The sequence below is a fragment of the Nerophis ophidion genome, linkage group LG24 (assembly GCF_033978795.1).
Source record: "Nerophis ophidion isolate RoL-2023_Sa linkage group LG24, RoL_Noph_v1.0, whole genome shotgun sequence".
Lineage (NCBI taxonomy): Eukaryota > Metazoa > Chordata > Actinopteri > Syngnathiformes > Syngnathidae > Nerophis > Nerophis ophidion.
Window position 1 is genome coordinate 7,765,487 of NC_084634.1, and position 15,984 is coordinate 7,781,470.

At 41.1% G+C, this 15,984-nt stretch overlaps 1 protein-coding gene across 1 annotated transcript in view; it reads left to right on the forward strand.

Annotated features, from left to right (window-relative positions):
• Window positions 1-15,984, forward strand: part of syne2b (spectrin repeat containing, nuclear envelope 2b) — a 408,840-nt gene that overhangs the window by 231,189 nt on the left and 161,667 nt on the right. The window contains exons 79-81 of the mRNA XM_061886295.1: window positions 2,390-2,584; window positions 8,669-8,776; window positions 10,868-10,971. Of these exons, the coding sequence (XP_061742279.1) occupies window positions 2,390-2,584; window positions 8,669-8,776; window positions 10,868-10,971 (407 nt within the window). The remainder of the gene's footprint in view (window positions 1-2,389; window positions 2,585-8,668; window positions 8,777-10,867; window positions 10,972-15,984) is intronic.

The following is a 15,984-nucleotide window of genomic DNA, read 5'->3' on the forward strand; positions in this document are numbered from 1 at the left end:
CCAGTCCATAGTGGATCCAACATAATAGCGAGAGTCCTGTTCATAGTGGATCTAACATAATAGTGAGAGTCCAGTCCATAGTGGATCTAACATAATAGTGAGAGTCCAGTCCATAGTGGATCTAACATAATAGTGAGAGTCCAGTCCATAGTGGATCTAACATAATAGAGAGAGTCCAGTCCATAGTGGATCTAACATAATAGCGAGAGTCCTGTTCATAGTGGATCTAACATAATAGTGAGAGTCCAGTCCATAGTGGATCTAACATAATAGTGGGAGTCCAGTCCATAGTGGATCTAACATAATAGTGAGAGTCCAGTCCATAGTGGATCCAACATAATAGCGAGAGTCCTGTTCATAGTGGATCTAACATAATAGTGAGAGTCCAGTCCATAGTGGATCTAACATAATAGTGAGAGTCCAGTCCATAGTGGATCTAACATAATAGTGAGAGTCCAGTCCATAGTGGATCTAACATAATAGTGAGAGTCCAGTCCATAGTGGATCTAACATAATAGCGAGAGTCCTGTTCATAGTGGATCTAACATAATAGTGAGAGTCCAGTCCATAGTGGATCTAACATAATAGTGAGAGTCCAGTCCATAGTGGATCTAACATAATAGTGGGAGTCCAGTCCATAGTGGATCTAACATAATAGAGAGAGTCCAGTCCATAGTGGATCTAACATAATAGTGAGAGTCCAGTCCATAGTGGATCTAACATAATAGTGAGAGTCCAGTCCATAGTGGATCTAACATAATAGTGAGAGTCCAGTCCATAGTGAATCAAACATAATAGTGAGAGTCCAGTCCATAGTGGATCTAACATAATAGTGGGAGTCCAGTCCATAGTGGATCCAACATAATAGCGAGAGTCCTGTTCATAGTGGATCTAACATAATAGTGAGAGTCCAGTCCATAGTGGATCTAACATAATAGTGAGAGTCCAGTCCATAGTGGATCTAACATAATAGTGAGAGTCCAGTCCATAGTGGATCTAACATAATAGAGAGAGTCCAGTCCATAGTGGATCTAACATAATAGCGAGAGTCCTGTTCATAGTGGATCTAACATAATAGTGAGAGTCCAGTCCATAGTGGATCTAACATAATAGTGGGAGTCCAGTCCATAGTGGATCTAACATAATAGTGAGAGTCCAGTCCATAGTGGATCCAACATAATAGCGAGAGTCCTGTTCATAGTGGATCTAACATAATAGTAAGAGTCCAGTCCATAGTGGATCTAACATAATAGTGAGAGTCCAGTCCATAGTGGATCTAACATAATAGTGAGAGTCCAGTCCATAGTGGATCTAACATAATAGCGAGAGTCCTGTTCATAGTGGATCTAACATAATAGTGAGAGTCCAGTCCATAGTGGATCTAACATAATAGTGAGAGTCCAGTCCATAGTGGATCTAACATAATAGCGAGAGTCCTGTTCATAGTGGATCTAACATAATAGAGAGAGTCCAGTCCATAGTGGATCTAACATAATAGCGAGAGTCCTGTTCATAGTGGATCTAACATAATAGTGAGAGTCCAGTCCATAGGGGATCTAACATAATAGTGAGAGTCCAGTCCATAGTGGATCTAACATAATAGTGAGAGTCCAGTCCATAGTGGATCTAACATAATTGTGAGAGTCCAGTCCATAGTGGATCTAACATAATAGTGAGAGTCCAGTCCATAGTGGATCTAACATAATTGTGAGAGTCCAGTTGCTAGTAAGTAAAACATTTGCTAGTAAGTAAAACAATTTTCAGTAAGTAAAAAAATTAGACGCATTACTAACCGTCTAGAATTTTATCGCAAATTGTCATCGTACCGTCTACTGTGTTACATCCCTTGTCCGTTAACAAGTAAAAAACTTTGTATGTAAAACCTTGTTAGAATATTTTTTATGTGCTTTATAGGCAGAATAAGTGACCCCCCCCCCGAAAGATGACTTTTGATTGCATTTATTTACGATTTAGAATGCATTAAAAGTCTAAAAACATGTTGTGGAAGTCGCTTCCTAGCGATCCCACTGACACACTTGACAGGATCCAAGCGTTCAGGTTTTTACAGAGATAGTTTTCTCACGCAGAGCGTGACTTTTCAGTCACGTCCGTATCCTCTCTCCTCCTCCTGCTCCCGGCCGCCTGCCGTTAAGGACAACCGATGATTAGATTGACACGTACCACCTGTAAAATCTAAGCACCTGCCAGCTGTGTCTCGCCGTCAGCACTGCCACGCCCCCCCCGTCTGATGGTGCTCTCTCCTCAGCACCATGGACAGAGGCGGTGACTTTTGCTCCTGCAGGCAGTGCTGTGTGTTCTTGTCTCTTCTAAACAATGTGAATGGTAGACGTTTTTTTTTTTCTAAAGTGCGTTTGTGTTGATGGTCCAGGAGATGTTCCTGGAGATCGAGCAGCAGGTGTCCATCCTGCCCCAGCCGGGTCTTGCGGAGTCCCGGCGGGAGGCGGCCGAGCTGCTGGTATCCAAACTGGGAGTCCTCAAGTCCAACCTGATGTCCTTCCAGCAGCTTCTGCAGGACAAGCAGGGAGACCGGAGGAGGCCCGCCCGAAAGGAGACGTCAGAGAAGGTCGGTCGGGCAGTCAGTCCACCAGGGGGGCGCTCATGGAAGTGAATTATATTTATATAGCGCTTTTCTCTAGTGACTCAAAGCGCTTTTACATAGTGAAACCCAATATCTAAGTTGCATTTAAACCAGTGTGGGCGGCACTGGGAGCAGGTGGGTAAAGTGTCTTGCCCAAGGACACAACGGCAGTGACTAGGATGGGAGAAGCGGGGATGGAACCTGCAACCCTCAAGTTGCTATACCGCCCGAGATCTATACATTAATATTTATAAACAAACGGTTTCCCGAGTGTGTCAAATAATAAGAAAAAATATAAAAAGTAACCTATTACTCCTAAAAATTGCAGTGCTTAATTTTTTAATTTTTTTTAAGAGTTTAGGTCATATTTTTTTATTAATTTTAAGTTAAGCTAAAGTTAAATTACCAATGATTGTCACACACACACACACACTAGGTGTGGCGAAATTTCTCCTCTGCATTTGACCCCCTGGGAGGTGAGGGGAGCAGTGAGCAGCAGCGGTGGCCGCGCCCGGGTATCATTTTTGGTGATTTAACCCCCAATTCCGACCCTTGATGCTGAGTGCCAAGCAGGGAGGTAATGGGTCCAATTTTTATAGTCTTTGGTATGACTCGGCCGGGGTTTGAACTCACAACCTACCCATTTCAGGGCGGACTTTATTTTTGTCCTCAATCAGACCTCACAGCCCATACTGTCAGCTGAAAAGTCACCAAAATGCTTCGGGCCTTTTTTGCATTCGTCAAGAAGGGCCTCAAATTTCAAGTTTGCCCAGTTTGCCTGCAGCGAAGTCAAATGGAACATTTCTCTGGAACAAAAAGTGTAAACTCAGCGACAGGAAAACACCGGGATACAAGCCACACCCACTAAGTTTTAGAAGAAAAACGTACAGAACCTATAAGCCGCAGTGTCAGGTTCAAACACTGATGACATTTATTAAACAGGACAAGAAGCAATGAATCAAACAGAGACACATGTTGTGTTTTACTAAGAAGTCAGGGGAGGTGACGGCAACAGACACCAGAGTACTGTATAGTTCTAAATATTTATCATACATAGGCACTATATATAATAAACAAACAATAATAATTAAACTAACCAAAGAAATGGAGCGTGACAAAATCCAAGAGTGTGTACAGTCTAAGACAATTTTTTTGAACAAGAGCGAAGGAACACGGAGGCGGCAGATGATCCAAGGCGAGCGAGAGGCACGGAGAGAAACGTGTCCAAGCGGAAGTTCGAAAAACCAATAGGGAGGCAAGGGGAACAACGGGATCACAGGAGAAAATCGGGAAGACACAGGGGACGAGCGAGTTCGGGGGCCGGAAGCCGGACACGAGATGCTTACGAAGGTACAGAAGACCATAGTCCGGCATGGCATGGCGGGTTGTGCAGGCTTAAGAAGGCAGCTCGTTCATCCCAGGCATGTGTGCTGATTTCCGATTGATTGCAGCCGTGCAGTGGAGCGCACAGACGGATGAGCGGCGGTGGCAAGAGTCCGAGCCGTAGCGACAGAATTCGGTTCGGCTCAGTGAGGAGAAACGTGTACACCTGTGCCGTCACGCTCTGCCGAAAGATTGCACGCCTCCTTCTTTTATTTGGACCTTCCCTGACCAAATGGCAGTAGCTGCTTCCAAAGGGACGGGGGGTCGTAAACAGCCATCGCCTTTGATTACCAAACAGTTCAAAAGAAAAGGTCGGTTCAAAAAAGAGGGCCGTGAGAAGAGTTCAAGAAAGACGTCGCGAAAGAGTTCAAAAAAGCGGTGCCTGGAGGGGAGTCGGGCCCTGCTTCCTCTCTGCTTTGTAGTTCTTGGGTCACGGCAATATCTTTCTGTTGATTACAATACATGAAAGGAACAGAAACCCCTTCATGTTGCTTCCCATCCTACACAGTGGAGTTTTACGAGCTTTCTCCTTGGTCGGTTCAAAGACGGCTTTTGGTCTTCTCGCTGGGAACTCATTTCAACACAAAGTTTTTGTGATAAGTTCGATAAAATTATTATAACACGCCTGATAACTTGGATAAAATTATTATAATACGCCGATATATACGTCGTGAAATGAGTTATTTACACATAAAATATTCTGTAAGTCTGCGATGAGGTGGCGACTTGTCCAGGGTGTACCCCGCCTTTCGCCCGATTGTAGCTGAGATAGGCGCCAGCCACCCCAAAAGGGAATAAGCGGTAGAAAATGGATGGAAATGGATATTCTGTAAGTGTTTATTGACATACCTTAATTGTTTCCAAACGGTGCCCGCGACAGGGCAGTAAAACGGCGGATCAACGGAGACAATAACGTTTTGTTGAGAGTACGAAACTGAATCAATAGAAAAAGAAAGTTAATGACACTGACAGTTGTGAACGTGTTAGCGTATTAGCTCGTTACGAGAGCGCGTACGAATGTGCATGAAAATACTTCCACGGACATCACACACGGGATAAAGAGCGCACGGCTGTGTTTGGATGGAGACAGGTGTGGACAATAGTTGTATTTGCTTTTTTTAACTGCAAACATGAAGAGTTTTAGTTATATTGCAAAATGTACAAACCTTGTTTGGAGTGATGACTGAAGAAGACGATTTTACTTTCGGTCTTAAGCAAAACGGAAAGTGCATTGTCCACTCTCGGCGCCTGCAGTGGGCGGAACTCGTCCAAAAGTCGGCGCCATGGCACAAACCGTACCGTATCGGTGTCTTTGCTTGGGTTTAATGAAAACTATTGACCACCAAACATTATGGCAAGCAGCAGGGGGGGAAAAAGGAATAAATTAGCCGCACCGTTTTATAATCAATCAATCAATCAATGTTTATTTATATAGCCCCAAATCACAAATGTCTCAAAGGACTGCACAAATCATTACGAGTACAACATCCTCGGAAGAACCCACAAAAGGGCAAGGAAAACTCACACCCAGTGGGCAGGGAGAATTCACATCCAGTGGGACGCCAGTGACAATGCTGACTATGAGAAACCTTGGAGAGGACCTCAGATGTGGGCAACCCCCCCCCCCCCCTCTAGGGGACCGAAAGCAATGGATGTCGAGCGGGTCTAACATGATACTGTGAAAGTTCAATCCATAGTGGCTCCAAGACAGCAGCGAGAGTCCCGTCCACAGGAAACCATCTCAAGCGGATCAGCAGCGTAGAGATGTCCCCAACCGATACAGGCGAGCGGTCCATCCTGGGTCTCGACTCTGGACAGTCAGTACTTCATCCATGGTCATCGGACCGGACCCCCTCCACAAGGGAGGGGGGGACATAGGAGAAAGAAAAGAAGCGGCAGATCAACTGGTCTAAAAAGGAGGTCTATTTAAAGGCTAGAGTATACAGATGAGTTTTAAGATGAGACTTAAATGCTTCTACTTTGCCGGGTGCAAAGTGTAGGGAAAATAGTGTTTAGGGCATGTCCGACCAGTAGGAGGCCACGGGGAAGACCCAGGACACGTTGGGAAGACTACGTCTCCCATCTGAAGTGTGAAGTGAATTATATTTATATAGCGCTTTTCTCTAGTGACTCAAAGCGCTTTACATAGTGAAACCCAATATCTAAGTTACATTTAAACCAGTGTGGGTGGCACTGGGAGCAGGTGGGTAAAGTGTCTTGCCCAAGGACACAACGGCAGTGACTAGGATGGCAGAAGCGGGAATTGAACCTGCAACCCTCAAGTTGCTGGCACGGCCGCTCTACCAACCGAGCTATGCCGCCCCTGGCCAGGGAACGCCTCAGAATCCCCTGGGAGGAGCTGGGGAGAGAGAAGTCTGGGCTTCTCTGCTTAGGCTGCTGGCCCCGCCACCCGACCATCGGATAAGCGGAAGAAGATGGATAATAGGGATGTAAAAAAAATCAAAATGAGATTAATAACTATTCTTAATTATTCTTCACTGATTAAAAAAAATATTTATTTTTTTTTCCAACCCCGAGAAATTCTATTGTTGATGTCCAGATTTACTTTACAAAAGACAACTGTTGGATACTTCTCTTGTTGCCTTATTTATATTTGACTTTAGTAAATGTTTGGGTAGAATTTTATTAAACAAAACCCGTTTTTCTTTTAAGTAATAAAGAAATTGATCAGAGCTGATTATCTATTTTGTGGAAGAATGCTAGTTCATCGTAGAACTGGCATCCAACCTTGAGACCTCCGAATGTTGGGGGGCCAGGTGGTAGCGAACGTGTGTATTGTAGCGTCCCGGAAGAGTTAGTGCTGCAAGGGCTTCTGGGTATTTGTTCTGTTGTGTTACAGTGGGGAGGTTCTCCCGAAATGTGTTTGTCATTCTTGTTTGGTGTGGGTTCACATTTGTAACAGTGTTAAAGTTGTTTATACAACCACCTTCAGTGTGACCTGAACAGCTGTTGACCAAGTATGCCCTGCATTCACTTGTGTGTGACTGTAAAAGCCGCATATATTACGTGACTTGTCCGACAACGCCGTTTGTACGTAGGAAAAGCGGACGTGATGAGAGGTTGTGGAGGACGTTAAAAGCAGTACCTTCAAGACACGCCCCCAATATTGATTTCCGGGTGGAAATCGGGGGAAATTCGGGAGATTGGTTGTCCTGGGAGATTTTCAGGAAGGGGCGCTGAAATTCGGGTGTCTCCCGGAAAAAATCGGGAGAGTTGGCAAGTATGACCCAACGTTATTAAAAAAAGCATTGATCCTGAAACGAGTATCGATTCTGAGTAGAATCGTTACACCCGAGAAACGAGTACGATTGTCCGGTTGTTGGTGGGATGGCCTTCAGGATATCACCCGTGCGTGTAACCTTTTAAAATGGGGAGACTGGTGCACGGACTTGGCAAAGAGAAGGCCAGGGTCCAATGGCATGGAGACCAAGACAATTGGGGGCCCATCTTTGCTGCAGCCTTCCTCTGCCTTTGTGACTGTTGTGGGGCTTCTAGAATAGAATCAATCAATCAATGTTCATTTATATAGCCCTACATCACTAGTGAATATAGTAAAATAGAATAGAAAGTACTTTATTGATCCCTGGGGGAAATTCAGCAACCATTCTTTGCAACCATTATCCGGCCGCTCCGCCGTTGAGGTCTTTACCATATTTTCCATACATAAGTATAGAAGCCACACCCACAAAATGTTTGGGAATTTTTTTTTTCTCCATATATCAGCCGCACAGGTGCAGCACGTTGTATCAGGGATTAGGTTAGTGCGTGTGCCTCACAATACAAAAGTCCTGGGTTTAATCCTGGGCTCGGGATCTTTCTGTGTGAAGTTTGCATGCTCTCCCCGGTGGACTGTGTGGGTTCTCTCCGGGGGCGACTTGTCCAGGGCAAAGAGAAGGCCAGGGTCCAATAGCACGGAGACCAAGACAATCGGGGGAACTTCTTTGCTGCAGCCTTCTTCCACCTTTGTGACTGTTATGGAGCTTCATCCGCCCACTCCGCCGTAGAAGTCCTTTCGCAGCTCTAGTAATTAAATGGGTTGTACTTGTATAGCGCTTTTCTACCTTCATGGTACTCAAAGCGCTTTGACACTACTTCCACATTTACCCATTCACACACACATTCACACACTGATGGAGGGAGCTGCCATGCAAGGCGCCAACCAGCACCCATCAGGAGCAAGGGTGAAGTGTCTTGCTCAGGACACAACGGACGTGACGAGGTTGGTTCTAGGTGGGATTTGAACCAGTGACCCTCGGGTTGCGCACGGCCACTCTCCCACTGCGCCACGCCGTCCCTAATTAAATATTAAAACACAGTGTGACTGTTCAAACTATGTGCCGTGCGGTGTTAGCTTGTCCAAAAATACTAAATGCACTTGTTAAATTAAACCTCTGACTTGTTGTGTAATGAATACTTCGGTCGACCACCCGATTGTATTTTAACATCCGTCTTTATGGTGGTAGTTTTGGGGTCCAAGTTTTTTCTTAAGTTTACATTTTTAACATTGCCAATCTTGTTTTGAAAGTGTTTGTACTTCGTTTTACCGTCTTCTTGCCAGAGGAGGAGAAATGAGCCCTCACCTCCCGTGTTGGGGTGTCAGGTGTTCCGTATCCTTCCCCTTTAATTCCACTCCACCTCACACCCTGGTGGTTTCCCTCCTCGCAGGTGCAGCGCCCCCTGGCGGCCCGGCTCAGACGCAGCAGCAGCGTCCAGGAGGTCTTCTCCTCGCCGAGAAACAAGCTTCTGCGTCAGAGCAGCCTGCAGCAGCAGAAGGTGCGCTTGGAAACACGTTTTGTTTCGTAATATTGTTCATCGATTCCACAGTATATATGTAAATATATAATAGTAACAGACACTTTCATAACAATATGTACAATATACACACTGCAAGTATATATATACATATATATATATATATATATATTATCCATCCATCTTCTTCCACTTATCCGAGGTCAGGTCGCGGGGGCAGCAGCCTAAGCAGGGAAGCCCGGACTTTCCTCCCCCCAGCCATTTCGTCCAGCTCTTCCCGAGGGATCCCGAGACGTTCCCAGGCCAACCGGGAGACATAGTCTTCCCGACGTGTCCTGGGTCTTCCCCGTGGCCTCCTACCGGTTGGACGTGCCCTAAACACCTCCCTAGGGAGGCGTTCGGGTGGCATCCTGACCAGATGCCCGAACCACCTCATCTGGCTCCTCTCTATGTGAAGGAGCAGCGGCTTTACGTTGAGTTCCTCCCGGATGGCAGAGCTTCTCACCCTATCTCTAAGGGAGAGGAAACTCATTTCGGCCGCTTGTACCCGTGATCTTATCCTTTCGGTCATGACCCAAAACTCATGACCGTAGGTGAGAATGGGAACGTAGATCGACCGGTAAATTGAGAGCTTTGCCTTCCGGCTCAGCTCCTTCTTCACCACAACGGATCGGTACAACCTCCGCATTACTGAAGACGCCGCACCGATCCGCCTGTCGATCTCACGATCCACTCTTCCCCCACTCGTGAACAAGAGTTGTAGGTACATCCATCCATTTTCTACCGCTTATTCCCTGTTGGGGTCGCGGGGGGCGCTGGCGCCTATCTCAGCTACAATCGGGCGGAAGGCGGGGTACACCCTGGACAAGTCGCCACCTCATCGCAAAGCCACAAGACAGCACTACATCATTTTAAGAGCACTTTAAGTACTTAAGATGTTTTTTTGGGATAATTTATTCTTTCTTGTGTTTCCTACAGTTGTGAATTGAAGTGAATTATATTTATATAGCGCTTTTTCTCTAGTGACTCAAAGCGCTTTTACATAGGGAAACCCAATATCTAAGTTACATTTAAAACCAGTGCGGGCGGCACCGGGAGCAGGTGGGTAAAGTGTCTTGCCCAAGGACACAGCGGCAGTGACTAGGATGGCGGAAGTGGGTATCGAACCTGGAACCCTCAAGTTGCTGGCACGGCCACTCTATCACCCGAGCCACACCACCCATATTATAAATGTATGTATGTATATTGTATATATATATACACTATATATGTATATATATATGTATATATATATATGTATGTATATATATGTATATATATATATGTATGTATATATATGTATATATATATGTATGTATATATATATGTATGTATATATATGTATGTATATATATGTATGTATATATATGTATGTATATATATGTATGTATATATGTATATGTATTTATATATATATATATATATTTATATATATATATATATATATGTATATATATATATATATATATATATATATATATATATATATATATATATATATATATATATATATATATATATATATGTATATATATATATATATATATATATATATATATATATATATATATGGCCACTTATGTGGACACTTATACTGCCTCCTGGTGGTGTCAGAAGAGTGTTACATACTATATATATATATATGTGTCTATATATCACCCCAGATCCAGCTCATACAGATTATCGTCATCGATATAGATTGTTTTATGACTGCAACATTTTATAAAAATCATTTATTTGATTTAAATTTGCAGTAAAACACTCATTCGACTCTTTACTCCCTATTTAACACTCACGTTTTCGCCTGTACAAATCCCTCGTTTATCGCTGTTAATTGGTTCCGTGATAAATTCATCTCTGCAAAGTAAGAACCACTGAACACAAATCGAATATCATAGCCAGAGCATAAAAAAAATTCTTTTTTTCAACTCTGTAGACATGAAATATACGGTAATGCTGTCTGAGGCTGGGCCAATCAGTGGCACCGATACTGAACAGTGCGCTCTACAAGTCAAAAGTCCAAACCTTGGACCCTTGTCCCAGTCACTAACCGTCCTGTGGTGTCCCACGCAGGACTTGGAGCAGCAGCTGAGCGAGCAGCGAGGTCTGACGCAGGCCATCGCCAGCGCTCGCCGCCCCGGCCACCAGCCCCGGAACCAGGCCCCGCCATCGCCACGGTAACCGCTTCTTCTGAAATTATTTACAAAAATTAAAGAACTTAAATTGATCGGTCAAAAATGTAAAAAGAATAATATTCGTAAAAAAAAAAAAATTCAAAAGGTCTGACAAAAACTAAATTGTATAAAAAATAGGGATGGGTACCTTTCACATATGAACCGGTGCAGGTACTGGGAATCGGTACTCAACGATACCTATTTTTAGTACTGTTGTCCATCCATCCCATTTCTAATCGCGGGGGGGCTTCTGGAGCCCATCTCAGCTACAATCTTGTACACCCTGGACAAGTCGCCAAGGTTGTTGTGGCCACGAAGTGCTCAGAAAGTTAGATTATTATTACCAGACACTATTTTGAAGGTTTCTGCTTTACTGATAGCGTTTTACTCTTAGTACTTTATCTGTTTTTATTTGGTTTTAAAATATCGGTTTGCACTTCAAGATTTATTTAACCTCTAAAGGCTTAGTGGCCACATGCGTGGACAACACCTTTTAGCTCTTATTTCCAAAATTGTGTACACTACTGAATTGGGGTCTTATGGCCACTTATGTGGACACTTATACTGCCTTCTGGTGGTGTCAGAAGAGTGCAACATACAATGGAATTTGAAAAAAAAAAAGTGTAAAAATAAAAATTTGCATGTCACTATACATGAAGTACACGTTTGTGTACTTATGGACTAAGTACTTCATATGAAAAGATTATTTTTAGTTTGTATTCTAAATAGGGTCCAATAAGCCCAAATAGCAAAGAGAAATCAAATAAAAAGCATGAAAACAAACAGCTTGAGCCTTAAGAGGTAAATGAAAAAGTGTGTTGCAAGTGAAATGTATTGTTATTGATTCTTTCTGGTGGGCGTTCCCCTCTTTTGGTTGTCTTACTCTTTTCTGCGGTACCTGAACGCACCGCGCGAGTTCCTCCGTCCCCTGTTTCTCGGAGGCATCATTCTGCCCTGTGAGACTGGAGCGCAGCTCGGAGGTCCAATTACACAACTGAATAGCTTAGCTCAGGGGTCGGCAACCCAAAATGTTGAAAGAGCCATATTGGACCAAAAAATAAATCTTGTCTGGAGCCGCAAAATATTAAAAGCCGTATATAGGTTTAATTATGAAGGCAACACATGATGTAAGTGTTTATATTAGTTGTATTAGCCTACCATCAAAAAAACTTTAAAAGTCTTGAATAAGTTTTATAATGAATGCAACACATGACGTGTCTACATTAGCTATATTAGCCTACTATCAAAATTACTTTAAAATGACTTTAAAAGTCTTATATAAGTGTCTTAATGAAGGGAACGCATGACGTAAGTGTCTATATTAGCTATATTAGCCTACTATCAAAATGACTTTAAAAGTCTTATATATGTGTTAAAATTAAGACAACACATGATGTAAGTGTCTATATTAGCTGTATTAGCCTACTATCAAAATGACTTTGAAAATGTATTATATAAGTGTTACAATGAAGACAACACAGGACGTAAGTGTCTATTAGCTATATTAGCCTACTATCAAAATGACTTTATAAGTCTTATATAAGTGTTGTAATGAATGCAACACATGATGTAAGTGTCTATATTAGCTATAATTGTAAGTAACACAGACTTAATTTAGAGTTATTTGGACACTAGGGGAACATATTGTATGTAACACAGACTTGATAAAGAGTTATTTTGACACAAGGTGAACATATTGTAAGAAACAAATAGTTAATTTAGAGTTATTTGGACACTAGGCGAACATATTGTAAGAAACACAGACTTAATTGAGAGTTATTTGGACACTAGGGGAACATATTGTATGTAACACAGACTTACTTTAGAGTTATTTGTTCACTATCCGAACATATCGTAAGAAACACAGACTTGATTGGGAGTTATTTGGACACCGGGAACATACTGTAAGAAACACAGACTTAATTGAGAGTTATTTGGATACTAGGGGAACATATTTTAAGAAACACAGATTTAATTGAGAGTTATTTGGACACTAGGGATATTGTAAGAAACAAATAGTTATATTAGAGTTATTTGGACACTAGGGGAACATATTGTTTGTAACACAGACTTAATTTGGAGGTATTTGGACACTAGGGGAACATATTGTAAGAAACACAGACTTAATTGAGAGTTATTTGGACACTAGGGGAACATATTGTAAGAAACACAGACTTAATTGAGAGTTATTTGGACACTTGGGGAACATATTGTAAGAAACACAGACTTAATTGAGAGTTATTTGGACACTAGGGGAACATATTGTTTGTAACACAGACTTAATTTGGAGGTATTTGGACACTAGGGGAACATATTGTTTGTAACACAGACTTAATTTGGAGGTATTTGGACACTAGGGGAACATATTGTAAGAAACACAGACTTAATTGAGAGTTATTTGGACACTAGGGGAACATACTGTAAGAAACACAGACTTAATTGAGAGTTATTTGGACACTAGGGGAACATATTTTAAGAAACACAGATTTAATTGAGAGTTATTTGGACACTAGGGATATTGTAAGAAACAAATAGTTATATTAGAGTTATTTGGACACTAGGGGAACATATTGTTTATAACACAGACTTAATTTGGAGGTATTTGGACACTAGGGGAACATATTGTAAGTAACACAGACTTAATTTAGAGGTATTTGGACACTAGGGGAACATATTGTAAGAAACACAGACTTAATTGAGAATTATTTGGACACTAGGGGAACATATTGTAAGAAACACAGACTAAATTGAGAGTTATTTGGACACTAGGGGAACATATTGTAAGAATAAAATAGTTAATTTAGAGTTATTTGGACACTAGGGGAACATATTATATGTAACACAGACTTACTTTAGAGGTATTTGGACACTAGGTGAACATAGTTTAAGTAGCAAATACTTAATTTAGAGTTATTTGGACACTAGGTGAACATATTATTTGTAACACAGACTTACTTTAGAGGTATTTGGACACTAGGTGAACAGTTTAAGTAGCAAATACTTAATTTAGAGTTATTTGGACACTAGGGGGACACACTAGGGGGACATATTGTATGTAACACTGACTTACTTTAGACTTATTTGGATACAAGGTGAACATATTGTAAGAATAAAATAGTCAATTTAGAGTTATTTGGACACTAGGGGAACATATTGTAAGAAACAAATAGTTATATTAGAGTTATTTGGACACTAGGGGAACATATTGTTTGTAACACAGACTTAATTTGGAGGTATTTGGACACTAGGGGAACATATTGTAAGTAACACAGACTTAATTTAGAGGTATTTGGACACTAGGGGAACATATTGTAAGAAACACAGACTTAATTGAAAGTTATTTGGACACTAGGGGAACATATTATAAAAAACACAGACTTAATTGATAGTTATTTGGAAACTAGGGGAACATATTGTAAGAATAAGATAGTTAATTTAGAGTTACTTGGACACTAGGGGAACATATTGTAAGAATAAAATAGTTAATTTAGAGTTATTTGGACACTAGGGGAACATATTATATGTAACACAGACTGACTTTAGAGGTATTTGGACACTAGGTGAACATAGTGTAAGTAGCAAATACTTATTTTAGAGTTATTTGGACACTAGGGGGACATATTGTATGTAACACTGACTTACTTTAGAGTTATTTGGACACTAGGGGAACATATTGTGAGAAAAACCTACTTAATTGAGAGTTATTTGGACACTAGGGGAACATATTGTCAGAATAAAATTGTTAATTTAGAGTTATTTGGACACTAGGGGAACATATTGTAAGAAACATACTAAATTGAGAGTTATTTGGACACTAGGGGGAACAAATTGTAAGTAACACAGACTTAATTAAGAGTTATTGGGACACTAGGGGAACACAATGTAAGTAACAGACTTAATTAAGAGTTATTGGGACACTAAGTGTACATATTGTAAGAAACACAGACTTAATTGAGAGTTATTTGGACACTAAGGGAACAAATTGTAAGTAACACAGACTTAATTAAGAGTTATTTGGACACTAGGGGAACATATTGTAAGAAACAAATAGTTAATTTACAGTTATTCGGACACTAGGGGAACATATTGTAAGTAACACAGACTTAATTTAGAGGTATTTGGACACTAGGGGAACATATTGTAAGAAACACAGACTTAATTGAGAGATATTTGGACACTAGTGGAACATATTGTAAGTAATACAGACTTAATTTAGAGGTATTTGGACACTAGGGGAACATATTGTAAGAAACACATATTAAATTGAGAGTTAATTGGACACTAGGGGGAACAAATTGTAAGTAACACAGACTTAATTAAGAGTTATTGGGACACTAGGGGGAACAAATTGTAAGTAACACAGACTTAATTAAGAGTTATTGGGACACTAGGGGAACACAATGTAAGTAACACAGACTTAATTAAGAGTTATTGGGACACTAGGGGAACATATTGTAAGAAACAAATAGTTAATTTACAGTTATTCGGACACTAGGGGAACATATTGTATGTAACACAGACTTAATTTAGAGGTATTTGGACACCAGGGGAACATATTGTAAGAAACACAGACTTAATTGAAAGTTATTTGGACACTAGGGGAACATATTGTAAGAATAAAATAGTTAATTTAGAGTTATTTGGACACTGGGGTAACATATTGTAAGTAACACAGACTTAATTAAGAGTTATTGGGACACTAGGTGAACATATTGTAAGAAACACAGACTTAATTGAGAATTATTTTGACACTAGGGGAACATATTGTAAGAAACACAGACTTAATTGAGAGTTATTTGGACACTAGGGGAACATATTGTAAGAAACACATATTAAATTGAGAGTTATTTGGACACTAGGGGGAACAAATTGTAAGTAACACAGACTTAATTAAGAGTTATTGGGACACTAGGGGAACACAATGTAAGTAACACAGATTTAATTAAGAGTTATTGGGACACTAAGTGTACATATTGTAAGAAACAGACTTAATTGAGAGTTATTTGGACACTAAGG